At 37.2% G+C, this 13424-nt stretch overlaps 2 protein-coding genes across 3 annotated transcripts in view; one reads left to right on the top strand and one right to left on the bottom strand.

Annotated features, from left to right (window-relative positions):
- Window positions 1-4430, top strand: part of APBB1IP (amyloid beta precursor protein binding family B member 1 interacting protein) — a 71010-nt gene extending 66580 nt beyond the window's left edge. For both annotated transcript variants that reach the window (XM_072412688.1, XM_072412689.1), the window contains exon 14: window positions 1798-4430. In XM_072412688.1, coding sequence (XP_072268789.1) covers window positions 1798-2367 — 570 coding nt within the window. In that variant the 3' untranslated portion in view covers window positions 2368-4430. The remainder of the gene's footprint in view (window positions 1-1797) is intronic.
- A 1891-nt stretch (window positions 4431-6321) lies between these two features.
- The window catches only part of LOC140332112 (protein adenylyltransferase SelO-like), a 38295-nt gene continuing 31192 nt past the window's right edge, over window positions 6322-13424 (bottom strand). Inside the window, 4 exon segments of the mRNA XM_072413407.1 lie at window positions 6322-6501; window positions 10873-10952; window positions 11734-11777; window positions 12431-12537. Of these exon segments, the coding sequence (XP_072269508.1) occupies window positions 6379-6501; window positions 10873-10952; window positions 11734-11777; window positions 12431-12537 (354 nt within the window). The 3' untranslated portion in view covers window positions 6322-6378.

Raw genomic sequence — 13424 nt, 5'->3', positions numbered from 1 at the left:
ACATTGGGGCTTTACTGTGAAGGTACTGCTGGATATAATCAAAGATAGAGCCCATACAGCCGGGAAACATCTGGGTCTCTGTATAAGGGGGGGGAGGTGGCTTACTTTTCCAAGCAGAGGTAGGAAAACAAGATGCCTGTAAATTGGCTTAAAATCAGCTAAATAAATTCCAGGTGAATCATAACAAAATGCATTCAAAATCTTACAGAAATCCACTGTGTGGAAGCAATGGTCTACCTGTAGAGATCCAACACAACCCCTGCAGAGTCAGACCTATAGCTCTCTAATAGTGGCATGTATTGCTTTTTGGAAAACTTAACAGAGGGCACGTTGGCTTTTTGCAGACTGCTGCTTCAATACAGAATGCAAGGTTCCTTCTCTGCAAGAAAACATGCAGGACACAGGCTTTCCTGCTATGCTTTCTAAGGAAAAGGAACTTTACACGCTTTTTGTTTTCATGCACCTCAAATGGATTTATTAAATTCAAACTTAAATTTCAATGTGGTTTTAACCATGCAAGATTCCTTGGATACCTTATTCATCTAAGTTTTGTGCTGCGGGATGCAGCAAAACAATGGCAAACAAGCTACAGGACACAATGATAAATTTCTAGACCCAAGAAAAATACCTGTAAAGAAAAAAGAGAAGAATTCAAAACCTGCTTTGAGTTCTTTAAAGCAATCTCTCTAAGATCAAAGCAATTAACTGTCTTTTAGAATGGTGTGTTATGATGATGTTTACGTAATTCTGAAGATAGATTTATGTTATTAAAGAAAGCTGCTATGTTATGCCACCTAATTTATCATTCATTTATTTTGAATTTTCGGGGATGAACAAAAATCTGACCCTTTTAGAAAATTCCCATGTGTGATCACTAGAAAGTTCCAATGTATTTAGGGTGCCTTGATGATTTAAAGATCCATTGTCACAGAAAATACTTTATTTTTGGACATGTATATAGTTAATACTTTGAACAATGGCATTTTGTATATTTATTCATATTTTATTTTGCATGTTTAGATTGTAAACGCCTGTGAGTTGTATGTAGTTGGACCAAATCATAGCAATGGCATGGTCCTTAAAATAGCAATGCAGTATTTCATGGTATTTACTTTAGAGTGAGAGAACCAACCTGTTAAAATCCTAATAAACTCAAATTAATTAATACAAGTTCAGGGCAATAAGTGAACACATGCACAACATAAAAATTACTTAGAGTATTTGCCCTGTTCGTTAATGGCATTAATTTCGCTGTAAAGATACAATGATTCCCTCCTTGGTCAGTGCCCATTGTCTGATCTTGATCTCTGTACTTGGGTTCCTGAGTGTACACAGTCCAATTATAAAGGTTTCCTACTCTTCTTTTTTTTTTATTCATTAAATATGATGAAGAATGCCACTATGGGGCTATAACAAATGTTGCCAGTAACCCAAAACTTCCAAGTGAACAGGAAAAGAAGCGAGAACTTCAGTCTGAGATCTCCACTGTAAAATAAAGCAAACATTATATATATTTCCCTTTTTCTGCTTTTGTTTTTAATAATATAAAAAGGAATATTGCCTATCATTTGTGCAAAAAAAAAAATTAAGAAAAATAAGGCCTGTCTCCACATATTTGCCATTATATAATATGAAGTTTTAATCATATATTAGGAAGTTTTGGTCATAGTTTTTGCTATACTCTTCCATCATTTTAATTTCTATAAATCAATATAACAGCACCTGTCTTTTGATAAATATGTGATGGAACCATTGTACTTTATTAAGTTTTAACTTGGTATATTTTCCTACCCTTAGGATAAGCAGCAACCGATTGATATCAGGAAAACTGAGCAGAAAATCTCACATCCAGCGCCAACCAAACAGCCTCCACCTGCCCCGGTACGAGTGTCATCCAATATGCATGCAGCTGCCACACCACCTTTGCCGCTTAAAGCCAAGCCAGCAGTCACCAATAGGCCACCACCAACAACAACTATTTCCCAGTGGGGGGATGATTTCCTGCCTCCTCCTCCTCCTGAATTGCTGGATACTCCTCCTGATTTTTTACCTCCGCCACCTCCATCTTTTAACTCTGGAAGTGATTACCCAGCTCCTCCACAATTCACAAATGTAGGAGGTACTGGAGGAGCACCACCACCTCCTCCTCCACCTCCACCACCTGCTACCCCATCACCAACATCAGCTCCACCACAACTTCCCATTAAAAAGCAGCCACCAAACCCTCCAAAGAGAAGAGACAGCACAGGACTGCGTTCAAACGCACCAAACAGCTTAATGGCCAATGGTGGAGGTGCAGGAGGTCAACCTGATTTTATGTCCGACTTAATGAATGCACTGCAGAAAAAGAGAAGCACCACAGCCTAGATTGAACTTCACATTTTCTGCATGTGCGATCAGCATTTCAAAGGATTTGTATCAAAATGTATTTGTCCTATTTACAAAATCTTTGGGATCAAAGAGAAAATTGTGTGGTTGATCACCCTGATTTAGATAAGCTTATTAGTTTTTATTGGTATTTTACAAACCTTGTTTCTGTGTATAGTTTATAATTATACCTGTATATTGTGGCAGGAATGATTGCTCATTACATATGCAGGGACCTATTCGTGCTTAGTAATGAGTGTACGATGATGGCAATTTTCAGTTTTTCTCTCTCAGATCAAGTCTGCTCTTACGGAGAATGACTGAGAAAATGCATTCTCAAGTCTATGTGACAGTTGTAGATAATGGATGTTCAGTGGTTGGAATAAATATAGATAGTCATTGGAGGCAAAACCTTCAAATTTGGTAAACAATGGAAATACAGTATATCAAGCATGAAAAATTAAATCATATAAAAAATGGCAACATTCATGGTGTTATGAAAGGTTTTTGTCCACCTAATTCTATTTAAGTTGCTGAGGTATTAGAGGAATGCAGTAAGAAACACTTAGATCTTGTATTTGGCATACAGGAACATTAGCTACGGCCATGTCAGTAAATTTGCTGCCAATTCTGCACTCAACCTGGAATCACTTTGTTGCCAATCCCAAAACACTGCACACATGTGTATGATACTCTTCTCTTCCAATTGCTAGGGATAAGATTATGGTGAACCACAAGACACAAGTGCTGAGGATGCTCCAACAAATGGAAACTCCCAATTAGATTTGCTTTCTTGTTCATACACAAGTATCGTCTACTGTTAATCATTTTTTATCAACGTACCTGATTAGTCTAATGAAGGACCAAAATGTCTGAAAACTGTACTCAAAAAAAAAAAAGAAAAAAACAACCAGAGGGAAAATGACAAGTTCCCTGTAATGCCCAAAGACTTCCTATAATTATTGTTTCCAGCACAAACTTACCATGTCTTTTTCCACATCTGTGGATTTGTGTGCATCTGTGTGGAAAAGGTCATCTTGGTAGAGGCAGCATTTATTCTTCATGACAAAGCTACCCCTTTGATTACTGGTGGAGCAATATTCAAGATACAAAAGGAAAGATGAAGGAAGCACACAAAACACAGTATTGACTTTCCCCAAATATTACTCCAAATCTGGTGAAATTACCCATCAATGACAACAGTGCCTTATATCTCACACTGCTCCAATATAGCTATAAGGCTCAAGGCACAGGAGTACCTAAGAAAAAAAAGCAAACTACTATTTTTATTAGTAGGTATACTAGGCAGAACGTAACATTTCCAGAGTACTTATTAGAGAAGAAATAACATTTCTAGATGGACCTTAAAAAATAGCAACTTTTTTTAAGTTTAAGTCCAATATTCACACAAACACAGTATTCCAAGTGTTGTCAGTCTTCCTATAGCAAAAAAACAACCCATGGAAGAGTTCTAGGAGTTCTAAACCATTCTAGGTTTTGATCCAAGTTGGGCAATCAATAGAAAAGTTCACAAAATGATGCACAAGGGTAAAGATCCTTCATTTCAGCAATGTGACTGTAATTTTTAAAATCTCATTGGGCTCAGCTAAAAATAGTGTAAATGGGAATCTTCTTGTCTTTAACTTGAATTAAGCCTAAGGTATGCAGGCATTTAAAAGTGTAGGCTATAGATCTACCAACTTCATTATAAATATAAGAAAACATAATGAGCATGATAATCAAATCAGAAGGTAAATCTGCTTTTGTTGCCCAAGTGAAACCAATAAAGTATAATGTTAAAATTTCCTAAAAAACATGGTGGATTGTTTTTGTATGGTAAACAGATCTAATGTATGATGATAATAATCACTCTTGCATAGCACCAATGTCTTACCTATACACACACTTAAGCATTTTATGGTCTATACCAAATTCATTAAAAATGTGCCTGCCTTAAGATAGTATCATGGTATTTCATACAGTATCTGAGTGTGCTTTATACTGTAACATCTTTAATGCTGTATTGTGTTGCTAAAGTAATAAATATGATGATTTCATGATGAGATCCTGTTTGTTGTTTATGTTTGATATATGTGTTTTTGATCTTGACAGAAATTTGGTGCAGGAAGAGTTACTTCCCTAGGACAGACCCTTCCTCCTTTCATTTCATGGCCCTCTGATATTCTGGGAGTATTTAATTATGCTCTGTCCTGGATCAGCTTCTTTGCCCCTAACTGGAGTTGAACACCCTTGTTGTAGAATGCCCCTTAAGAGATAGCTCTAATGTGCTAGGCTGTTGACATCTACTCAAGAGAGACTTTTATAGGTAAATGACATATACAAAATATTGTATATGTACATCCATGAATCAATGAATATACACAGGTTATCTATTGTTGTAATGGATTCTAGTTCAAATCTGTGCAATAGTATTAAAGTCTCACTAAAGTCAAAAACAAAAATGATATTTTTTTTATTATATTGTTTTTATGTTGTCCCAATAAATTCCCTATTTAGTTTGCATACAATTGCATATACATAATGCCTGTGGCTACAATTCATGGTCTGTTCAGAATGTCTTTATTTGTAACCACCCTATTTAGCAGTAGAGAGCTGGGCCTATAAATGGGCCCACATCCATGATACACAATGCAAAGAATAATGGGACATTTAGTTCAGCTAGAAATAGTGGAAATCACCAGCAGCCTTTATATAGATTGACTGTATAAATAGACAATTAAAAAAATATATTACTAATAAAGCATTGATTGTCCTTGACTCTTTATAAATTCTTAATGAAAGAACTGTGACTTAAGATATACTTTAAGTGCTGTGATTGTTTCTTTGCAAAAACACATTACAGAGCCCTTTATTGACTATAGCAGCATATGAAAACACAAGTAAAAAGAATAGAACCTAATTTAATATCACCTTAGTGTTAATTCATTAGCATGCAAAATTCTTGATAGATAAACTTAAACGCTTGTGTCACAACCTAATTCTAAGGCTATGTACACGAGCTTGATTATTGTTGTTAGAAACAATCTTTCACGATCATTTCTAATGAAGGGAGGAAAATGACCGAGCAGCACCCCACTGTGCTCTCCTCCCTTCACTTCCATTGCAGTCGTTTATCTTGTCGTTCATGGATCTGCCAGGACGGATCCATAAACGACGACAGACGACCTCTGTACACATGTCAGATTCTCGTACAAGACAAGCACAGCAGTTTGAATTGGCCGAGAAACATCTGACGTGTGTATGTAGCCTAAGCTTTGTCCCCTTGCCATCTTTCTTATACCACTAATATAGAGGGGTTTTACATGCATGTCTGCAAAGAAATGGTAGCGGAGATGTCATAATACATAACATTGGTCTAAAATGTCAGAGCAGCCTAATTATTTTGCATTTACTATGCTGGGCATGGACCTCCCAAGCTTAACTGGACAGATTTACTGTGAAATACTTAGCACTGCAGGATCTCATAACTTACAAGAAATTGAAGCGTTATCTGTGAATGAAGCACAAGGTGAAACCAATCAAGCTCAGGACCATAGCTAGCATGCAGCCCAGTTTGTTGTGTTAACACTGGAGCTGGGAAGGGGCTGGCTACACCTATGAGGGCCACCTGCTCCAAATTAGCACAGACCTGCTCAGGCAGCTGTGTTCTGGCACCATAATTAATGAGAGTAATTACTGGACGTTTGAATTTCCAAAGAAATTATCTTTTCGCATAACTGATAACAACCAGGGCTGCCCAAGGGCATTGTCTACATAAAACTGTGGAGAATATTTAGGCAAAAGTACACTGGGGATCATTTATAAACATTGTAATGACTGATTCTTGTAAGGGCTAATAGGAAGCTTATAATAATATATAATATCTACATTATATGTATGAAATCATAGTGGAAATTTACCTTCTAGGATAAATAAACCAAGAGGAAACCAAGGGAAAGTATATATGAAATTTTACTCAGTTTTGGTTGAACACTTAATTATCTATATGTGTCATGAGGAGCAGCTGACTTTCAAGTTTGGAGCCCATTCTGGAGTTTTCTTGGAATACCCAGCAAGTTCTGCCATCTCCTGCCTGTGAAACGGTCGACGTAAAACTCTTTGCAATAGACGAACCTGTGTTCAACACAAAAATGCTTCTTTAATGTCATGGTACAAAGATAATTCATGGTAACAAGCTATAGCAGCCAATTGGATTTCAGCTTTTCCACCCTTAGGAGGAGAGGCTTCCCAAATAGTTCCAATTATAAATATAACAACAAATATGTGTTTTCTTTACATCATTAAGCGGAGGTAATAATAATTACAAATTTGCTTTTTGACTTGACAGTTGTATTCTATTCCCTACTTGCAAAACTATGCCTGTTCCAGATTGAACAAAATTGCTGTGTAGCTGTGTGGACAGAGTGGATGGTGGGGTGCTGGAAGGAAGGTAGGACTAATGGAGGAACTGTAACTGCAGGAAAAAGAGTGGATTGGATGGAGGTTCTAGGAGGGGGCAGCAAGGCAAAAGGTGGCCCTCAGGGTGGTATGTGGTGAGGGACCACTGTGACTGAAGGGGTAATTGGGTGGGATATGGTTGTCATGAATGGGGCGAGGGGGGTAAGGTGCATGTGAGAGGGTATTGTAATGGGGGGTAACGAGGAGGGAGAGTGAACTGGGGTTGGTGCAGATAGCATGTGCTGTCATAGGGTGTGGGGTAAAATGGTTGCAGGGATGTGTTGCAAAGAAGGTGAACGACAAGGTGGCTACAGAAAAATACACTGCTATAAGGTGGTGGGGTGGATGTGGAGGTACACATTGGGGTGGTTGCAACTGGATGCACTTCAATTAGGTGGGTGCAGAGATTTGGACTGCGTCAGGAGGATGATTGAGGTGGGGTAGGAGGGATGTGTGAGAAAACTCATCATCCACCACATACCAGCAGGGAGCTGAGGAGGAACAGAGAGCTGTGGAGGGTCAGGGACCTCTGGGGTGGCTGAAAGCTGTTGGGAACTGATGTAGAGCAAGTGGGTGTCTGCAAGTTGGAGGTAGAATCCCTAAATTGCAAAACACAAGTCTACTCTTTTTTTTATTATTATTAAGAATGTAATTAGCCTGTAGAGAGGAAGACGTAAGAATGGAAGGAGGAGGAGAACTTACTATTAGGGCCACAGTTCCCCAATGGCAAAACTAATGTGTAACTTTTTTTATATTATTAGCATGTATTTGTAGTAGATTCTGGAGCCACTGGGAGAAACTCACACAACAGTTGACGGGACATACAAATTCCATGAAAAGTGTCTGAGCTGGGAAATAAACCTAAAACTTAACATCTTTGGGTAGTTTTGCACTGGGCTACAAAACATCTCCAGTTCATGCTATGAAGAAAAGAAGAGATGGAGGTCTTTTCTGTACTTGCAGCATTTGCAAAAAACGCAGACATGCGAAAATATGCATGTATTGCAGTGATGCTACTTGATGGGAATACACAATAAAAGATGAATTATAAAGCTTGGACCCTACTGGTATAGCTGCACTTTGGAGCCCCATCTGGTCATCCTCCTTGCCACACTGTCTGGTTTCCTCCATCAAGCAGCTTGCGATAACTGAAGCTATAAAATCATTCTAACTGATGAATTATTGATACGTGACTGATATGTTGTGGTGTGCTGAGTCAATTTCTGGAGAAAAAGGGGCAAGCAAGTCCTTTTATAGGCACAGCAAACAAAACCTGTGACAAGCTGTAAATGGGAGATGTGTAAAACGAATATTATGAAGACCTGAATGCTGCAGGAGAAAAGGGAACTATACAAGTGTACATAACAATAAACTTCTCCTTTTAGCTTAATTCTGGTTTGGTAAATGTTCAAATTAAATTGTGTTGTATCTGTTCCATGAATGTACCATGCAATACCTGTTGATGAAAATGCAGAGCTGTCCTATGCACACTTCTGTGTTTTCTGTAGCAGTACAATTAGCTTTCACATGTGTTATCTAAGAGCTACAGAATAGTTTCTTTCTTTATCAGAGATGAGGAAATGGGAAAAGATTGGAAAAGCAAAGAAAACTGGCCAACGTTGACACCCCCAGCTATAAATAAAAATAAATAAATAATAATTATAAATAAGGCTGTGCGTTGTCAGCCCAAATCAGGACTTTCCTGGAGATTAAATATGGATTCTTCTGCAAAGGAATAAACCTTGCAGTGATATGCATGTATTGCAATGGTTGAATTGTAGCCAGAATGTGTTCAGTTATGAAATCGAAACATCTGCATTAGGGTTGTAGGTTTTCTTTGTGTTGACTGGCATATTATTAAAGCCTAACTTTACTGTGTATTTATTTTCTGAAAAAGATGTTATCTAGTCTGTATTGAAAGCAGGGGGCTTGTATTATGTTCTGAACCTGATTCTGTTGATCAGGTTATTGAAATACCATGCTAAATAGTAGCTAAGCATCGTAGTAAGCCATTGAGCAGGTTCAGGCCTACTTCGGGATCGAACCATCTTGGTGGCTTGCCGCTCAGCCACTTGCACTGCAGACCTGTTTTTTTATCAACCAGCATCTGCATGTTTGACAGCTGGCGTACGTAAGGAAGTAGGGAAGCTACATATACCATCTCCCCAGGTTCCCGGATGTGTGGAAGTGGTAAACGCACTGCAACCTCATGACCAGTGTGAACAGTCCTAGTTATGCACATGAAGGACATGGTAACCACTATATGATACAAGATCTGCTAGTATTTTCCTATTCTTTGGAGCAAAAGATATATGACTATCAACTAAAATCAAAAACATCTTGTATTTGAAGTATTGAAAGTATGAGCTCCAGTGCTGTTTTTTTTGTAACCCACACAATACGAAAATGTACTCCACTGAGTACTGCTATAAACATTGGTAATTATTACTTGTCACAGTAATAAAGGCCAAACTTCAAACTGCAACAATAGATCTATCAATGCCTATTTGTATTCAAAAGACAGAAATAATATATTTCCTGCAGCATGAACAGGTATGAATAATGTATCCTATAGATTATGTTGTTCTCTTGTTCTTATGAGGAAAAATTTGCATCTTTCAAACCACATAGATTTTGTGTATTTCAGACTGCAGATCCACTAACAAGATAATTCTAAAACAGAGCATAAATATAAGAAGAAATTAAATGAAAACCGGCTTTTTGTGGCAACATTGAACTCTAAGTGCTTTAAATTTGTTTATTTACACACTGACACAGTTTTAGTTTTGAATATTTGTTTTATGTTTGTTATTTATCTGAAATATATTTGTTGTTAATATTTCGTTATGTTTAGTGTAAGTCTCCAAAATATCCCGAGGAATACAGTTGTCGAGTTGCGTTGGGTTAAAGAGAAAACGCTTATAAAGACCCGATGTGATATTGTGCACTGTTTTTATATTACATTGTAATGTATCACTTGTCTAGTCAGGAAGCCCGCCTTTTTTGATTAAAGCACTTAGAGTGGAATGTTGCCACAAAAAAGCCGCTTTTTGTTTCTTTTCTTTTTTATTTATGCTCTAACCAGAAACTTGGCAACTTTATGAACTTTATAAACCCTTGGCTATACCTCAATAATTCTCCTCAAACAGAAAAGATTTTAAAGTGTACAATATGTTTGGTGCTAATCAACACCTATGACCAAGTAACTCAGGAGGATACGAATGTCATCTATGAAAATAGTGGTGGTCAGGGTTTAGTATTTGATTTTGGATATCCTCCATGCAGACAAATATGCCCATACTAAGGGTTATCTAAAAACAGACTGCCACACTGGCACTACGGTCTCTGACCTGCACCCAAAAGCAGAAAGGACGTCAGTGCAGTGCAAGGTGGGGGGGGGGCACACAGTGTCCGTGAAAGTACTTAGCGGAAAAGTGCTTTATGTAAGCATGTTTTTGTGGAATGTACTTGGGAGAAATTACTTTGAGGAAAAGGTTTTGGAGCAGAATGACTGTTAATTAAATAAAATTGCAACAAATATTTTCAGTTGTACACAGGCATTTTTTTAATTAAATGTGCTTGTTTCCCATATTGTGACTCTTAAACAAGTAAAATCACATCAACTGGTTCAAGGTAAACACAGACAATTTTTCCCATTGAGATATAATTTTGAATTTATAGCACATCATGTCACAATACACAGTATGTATGGGGACCATACAGACTGGTTCTAAATCGTTTATGTAGACCAGTGGTTGACAGACACACAGAACACGCACAACCGTGCATTCCTGGTTTTAAAACAGAACATAGATTGATGTTTTCTCAGCACAGTGAACCACGCTGGAGAATTTTATTGCACATATTGTGGGTATCTGGGTTCTAAATATGTATCAATCCCAAGCAAAATATGACCATAGTCAGTGAGCTTCTAAAGCTATACAGTAAATGATGAAACTGTGCAACAAATAAGACTGTTTGCTATGAGCTACAGCTTTGCATTTCATTGTTCTGGTTCTCATAATGCTGAATTTATGTCAAACATACCTCTGAAAAGTCATTCCTCTCTGCCTTGAGAATTGCTGATTCTGCCATCCAGTTCCGCAGGATGTATCTTGGGTTAGTATCTGTAAAAGAAAGCTGGCTTCTAATTGTTTTATCTAATATATTGTTATTCTAAAAGTTTGTACAACACATTCTGCACAGCTTTACACAGATGTATAGATCATTTCCACTATCTATGTATACTATGGACCTGATTTAATAAATCTCTTCAAGAAAATAGATTATCATGGGAGAACCTGGGGGATCAAGCAATCAGGGTGGCACAGTCTCTCAGAGGTTAGCACTGTGGCCTTTCCAGCCCTAGGTCCCAGGTTCAAATCTCGACCAGGATACTATCTGCAAGGTTCTGCAGAGTTTGCAGGTTCTCCCCTTGTAGGGTTTTCACCTACATTCCAAAACCATGCTTCCTCCCCTATTGACCTTAGACTGTGATAATGACATATGACTATGATGGGATATTGGATTGTGAACTTACTTTGAGGAACAGCCAGTGACATCACTATGAACTTTGTGAAGTACTGCCTAATATGCTAGCTGCTACCTGTATATAAATACCAGTTAATAATTATTATTAATAAAAAAAATGTATTACCATACATGAAACCTATTTGCTTGTGTGTTTCCTTGTATTTTGGAGGTTTTGTATTACAAAGCAAAAATAGAATGTGATGTTGCTTTTCCCTATTTATGAGAGAAACTGCAGTTGAATTCTACAACAATAAAATAATTGTTTATAAAGAGAAAAATGAAAAAAATGTGTAAAAAAAAAAAAAACAGAAACATAAAACAAATAAATAGTAGTTTACTATAACTAACTGCAAGTTAGTTTCAAAATATTCTTACTCATCATCCTTCTTCTTCTTTCGGGATTGGAGTCTTCTGGATTCCTATAGTTGTGGAAAAATTCTTTATTAAAGCAGGTTGAGATACAATTAAAGTATGTATGAAATGCTAACGACCTAGATCTTTACACCTATTGGTTCCTTTTAAAATTACCCTAAATTCCTAATCCCCACAGAAGCTAGATACCCGCCATTACTGGCTGTGTACTGCCTGCTTGATATCCTGTATAGTGTAAACATCCCAATACAGAAATTAACCTGAAACACATGCACTGTGTGTTATACAACTCCCTATTTACTACAACTATTTAGTACTGGGAATCTGGACAGCATCTGTTTTTATATGAAGAAATTCTGTCCCAGCTCCCCTCACACCCCATTAGGTAATATACATCCAATTTGAGGACGGGGGGGGGGGGTTCTTATTTTTTTCATTTCTGCAAAATTTCAATTGTTATCATTGCATGATCTGCAGTCTATATGAAGACAACCATTTTCTCCATTCCAATATTGAAGGCGGTTTAAATCAATATTTTGTGTGCTTATTTAAGTCTACCAAAGAATAATGCATTTATTTTTATATGTCATCAACCCAAATTCCCCAACGTTCTCTATATTTGACATTTCCTTTTTAAACAAAAAAGACATACATTTTTATAAAACATACAAAACATACTACAATCTTGTGTAGTTATTACCTTTGTAGTCTTTGCAGGTATGATGAGACCCAAGCTGAGAAATCCTTATGTTTGCTAAGTTCCTGAAGTGCCCAATATTCCTTAAAAGCAAAGGGATTTTTATGTGACTTTCACATTTTTATATGGAGGCCGTTTTGTGTCAAAGTAATAAACATAAAGATTTGTAGATGACGCACTAGAGACAGGTAAGCTGTTGAAAGGACTAACAGTTTATTTAACTTTTAAACTGATTTCTCTCATTTTCTTTCTCTCAATTCCTCTTTTTCTTTCTATTTCTTGTATTCTCTTTCTCTGTTTGGCTTTGGCAGCTGAATGAAATTGGCAAAACCTAACAGGAGTGATACATCACTTTGCTGTCCATAGCTAAGATAGTATGGAATGGTAACACGTGACAGGACAAAAATTCTTCTTCTTTCAAAAAGGTCTTCCAATTTTGAAGTTTTTTTGAGTCATAGCCCATAGAACAGAGGGTTTATCTAGCCCAAAAGGGCTATGAAAAGCTGACAGCAGAAATTCGGCTTCACTTAAATTCTGTTCACAATTGAAAATACCAGGCTAGTTTTGTGTCCATCGGCAAATGAAGCGTTCTTCCAGGTACATTCGTCTTGCATTTGTGATTGGTTTAAGAAGCTCTTTGACAGATGTATTTGAACCTACAATGTGTTAACCTTCTTGATATGGAGAGGCAGAGAAGCATTTCTGACATAAATACATTTCAGTGACACAGGCCCCAGAGCTCTTTATGAGGAAACATTGAAATACTGGCTTAATGGCTTTTTCGAAGCCCCTGTACAGACAGCTCTGGGAAAAACTAGAAACAGATACATTGATGGCACTAATATTAATAAGGACATAATACTGACAGGCAGATTGCTCAAGCAGCCTGTTGCGAAGTAGTAGTGGAAGTCTCATGATAGAGGCTGCATATTTTTACGTTTTTTTTATTAGTATAGAGTGTTTGCAGCAGTATAATTATCTTTTATTATCATATAAT

The sequence above is a fragment of the Pyxicephalus adspersus genome, chromosome 5 (genome assembly GCF_032062135.1).
Source record: "Pyxicephalus adspersus chromosome 5, UCB_Pads_2.0, whole genome shotgun sequence".
Taxonomy (NCBI): domain Eukaryota; kingdom Metazoa; phylum Chordata; class Amphibia; order Anura; family Pyxicephalidae; genus Pyxicephalus; species Pyxicephalus adspersus.
Note: the sequence above shows the minus strand (reverse complement) of the source record. Positions and strands in the feature narration are given on the sequence as shown.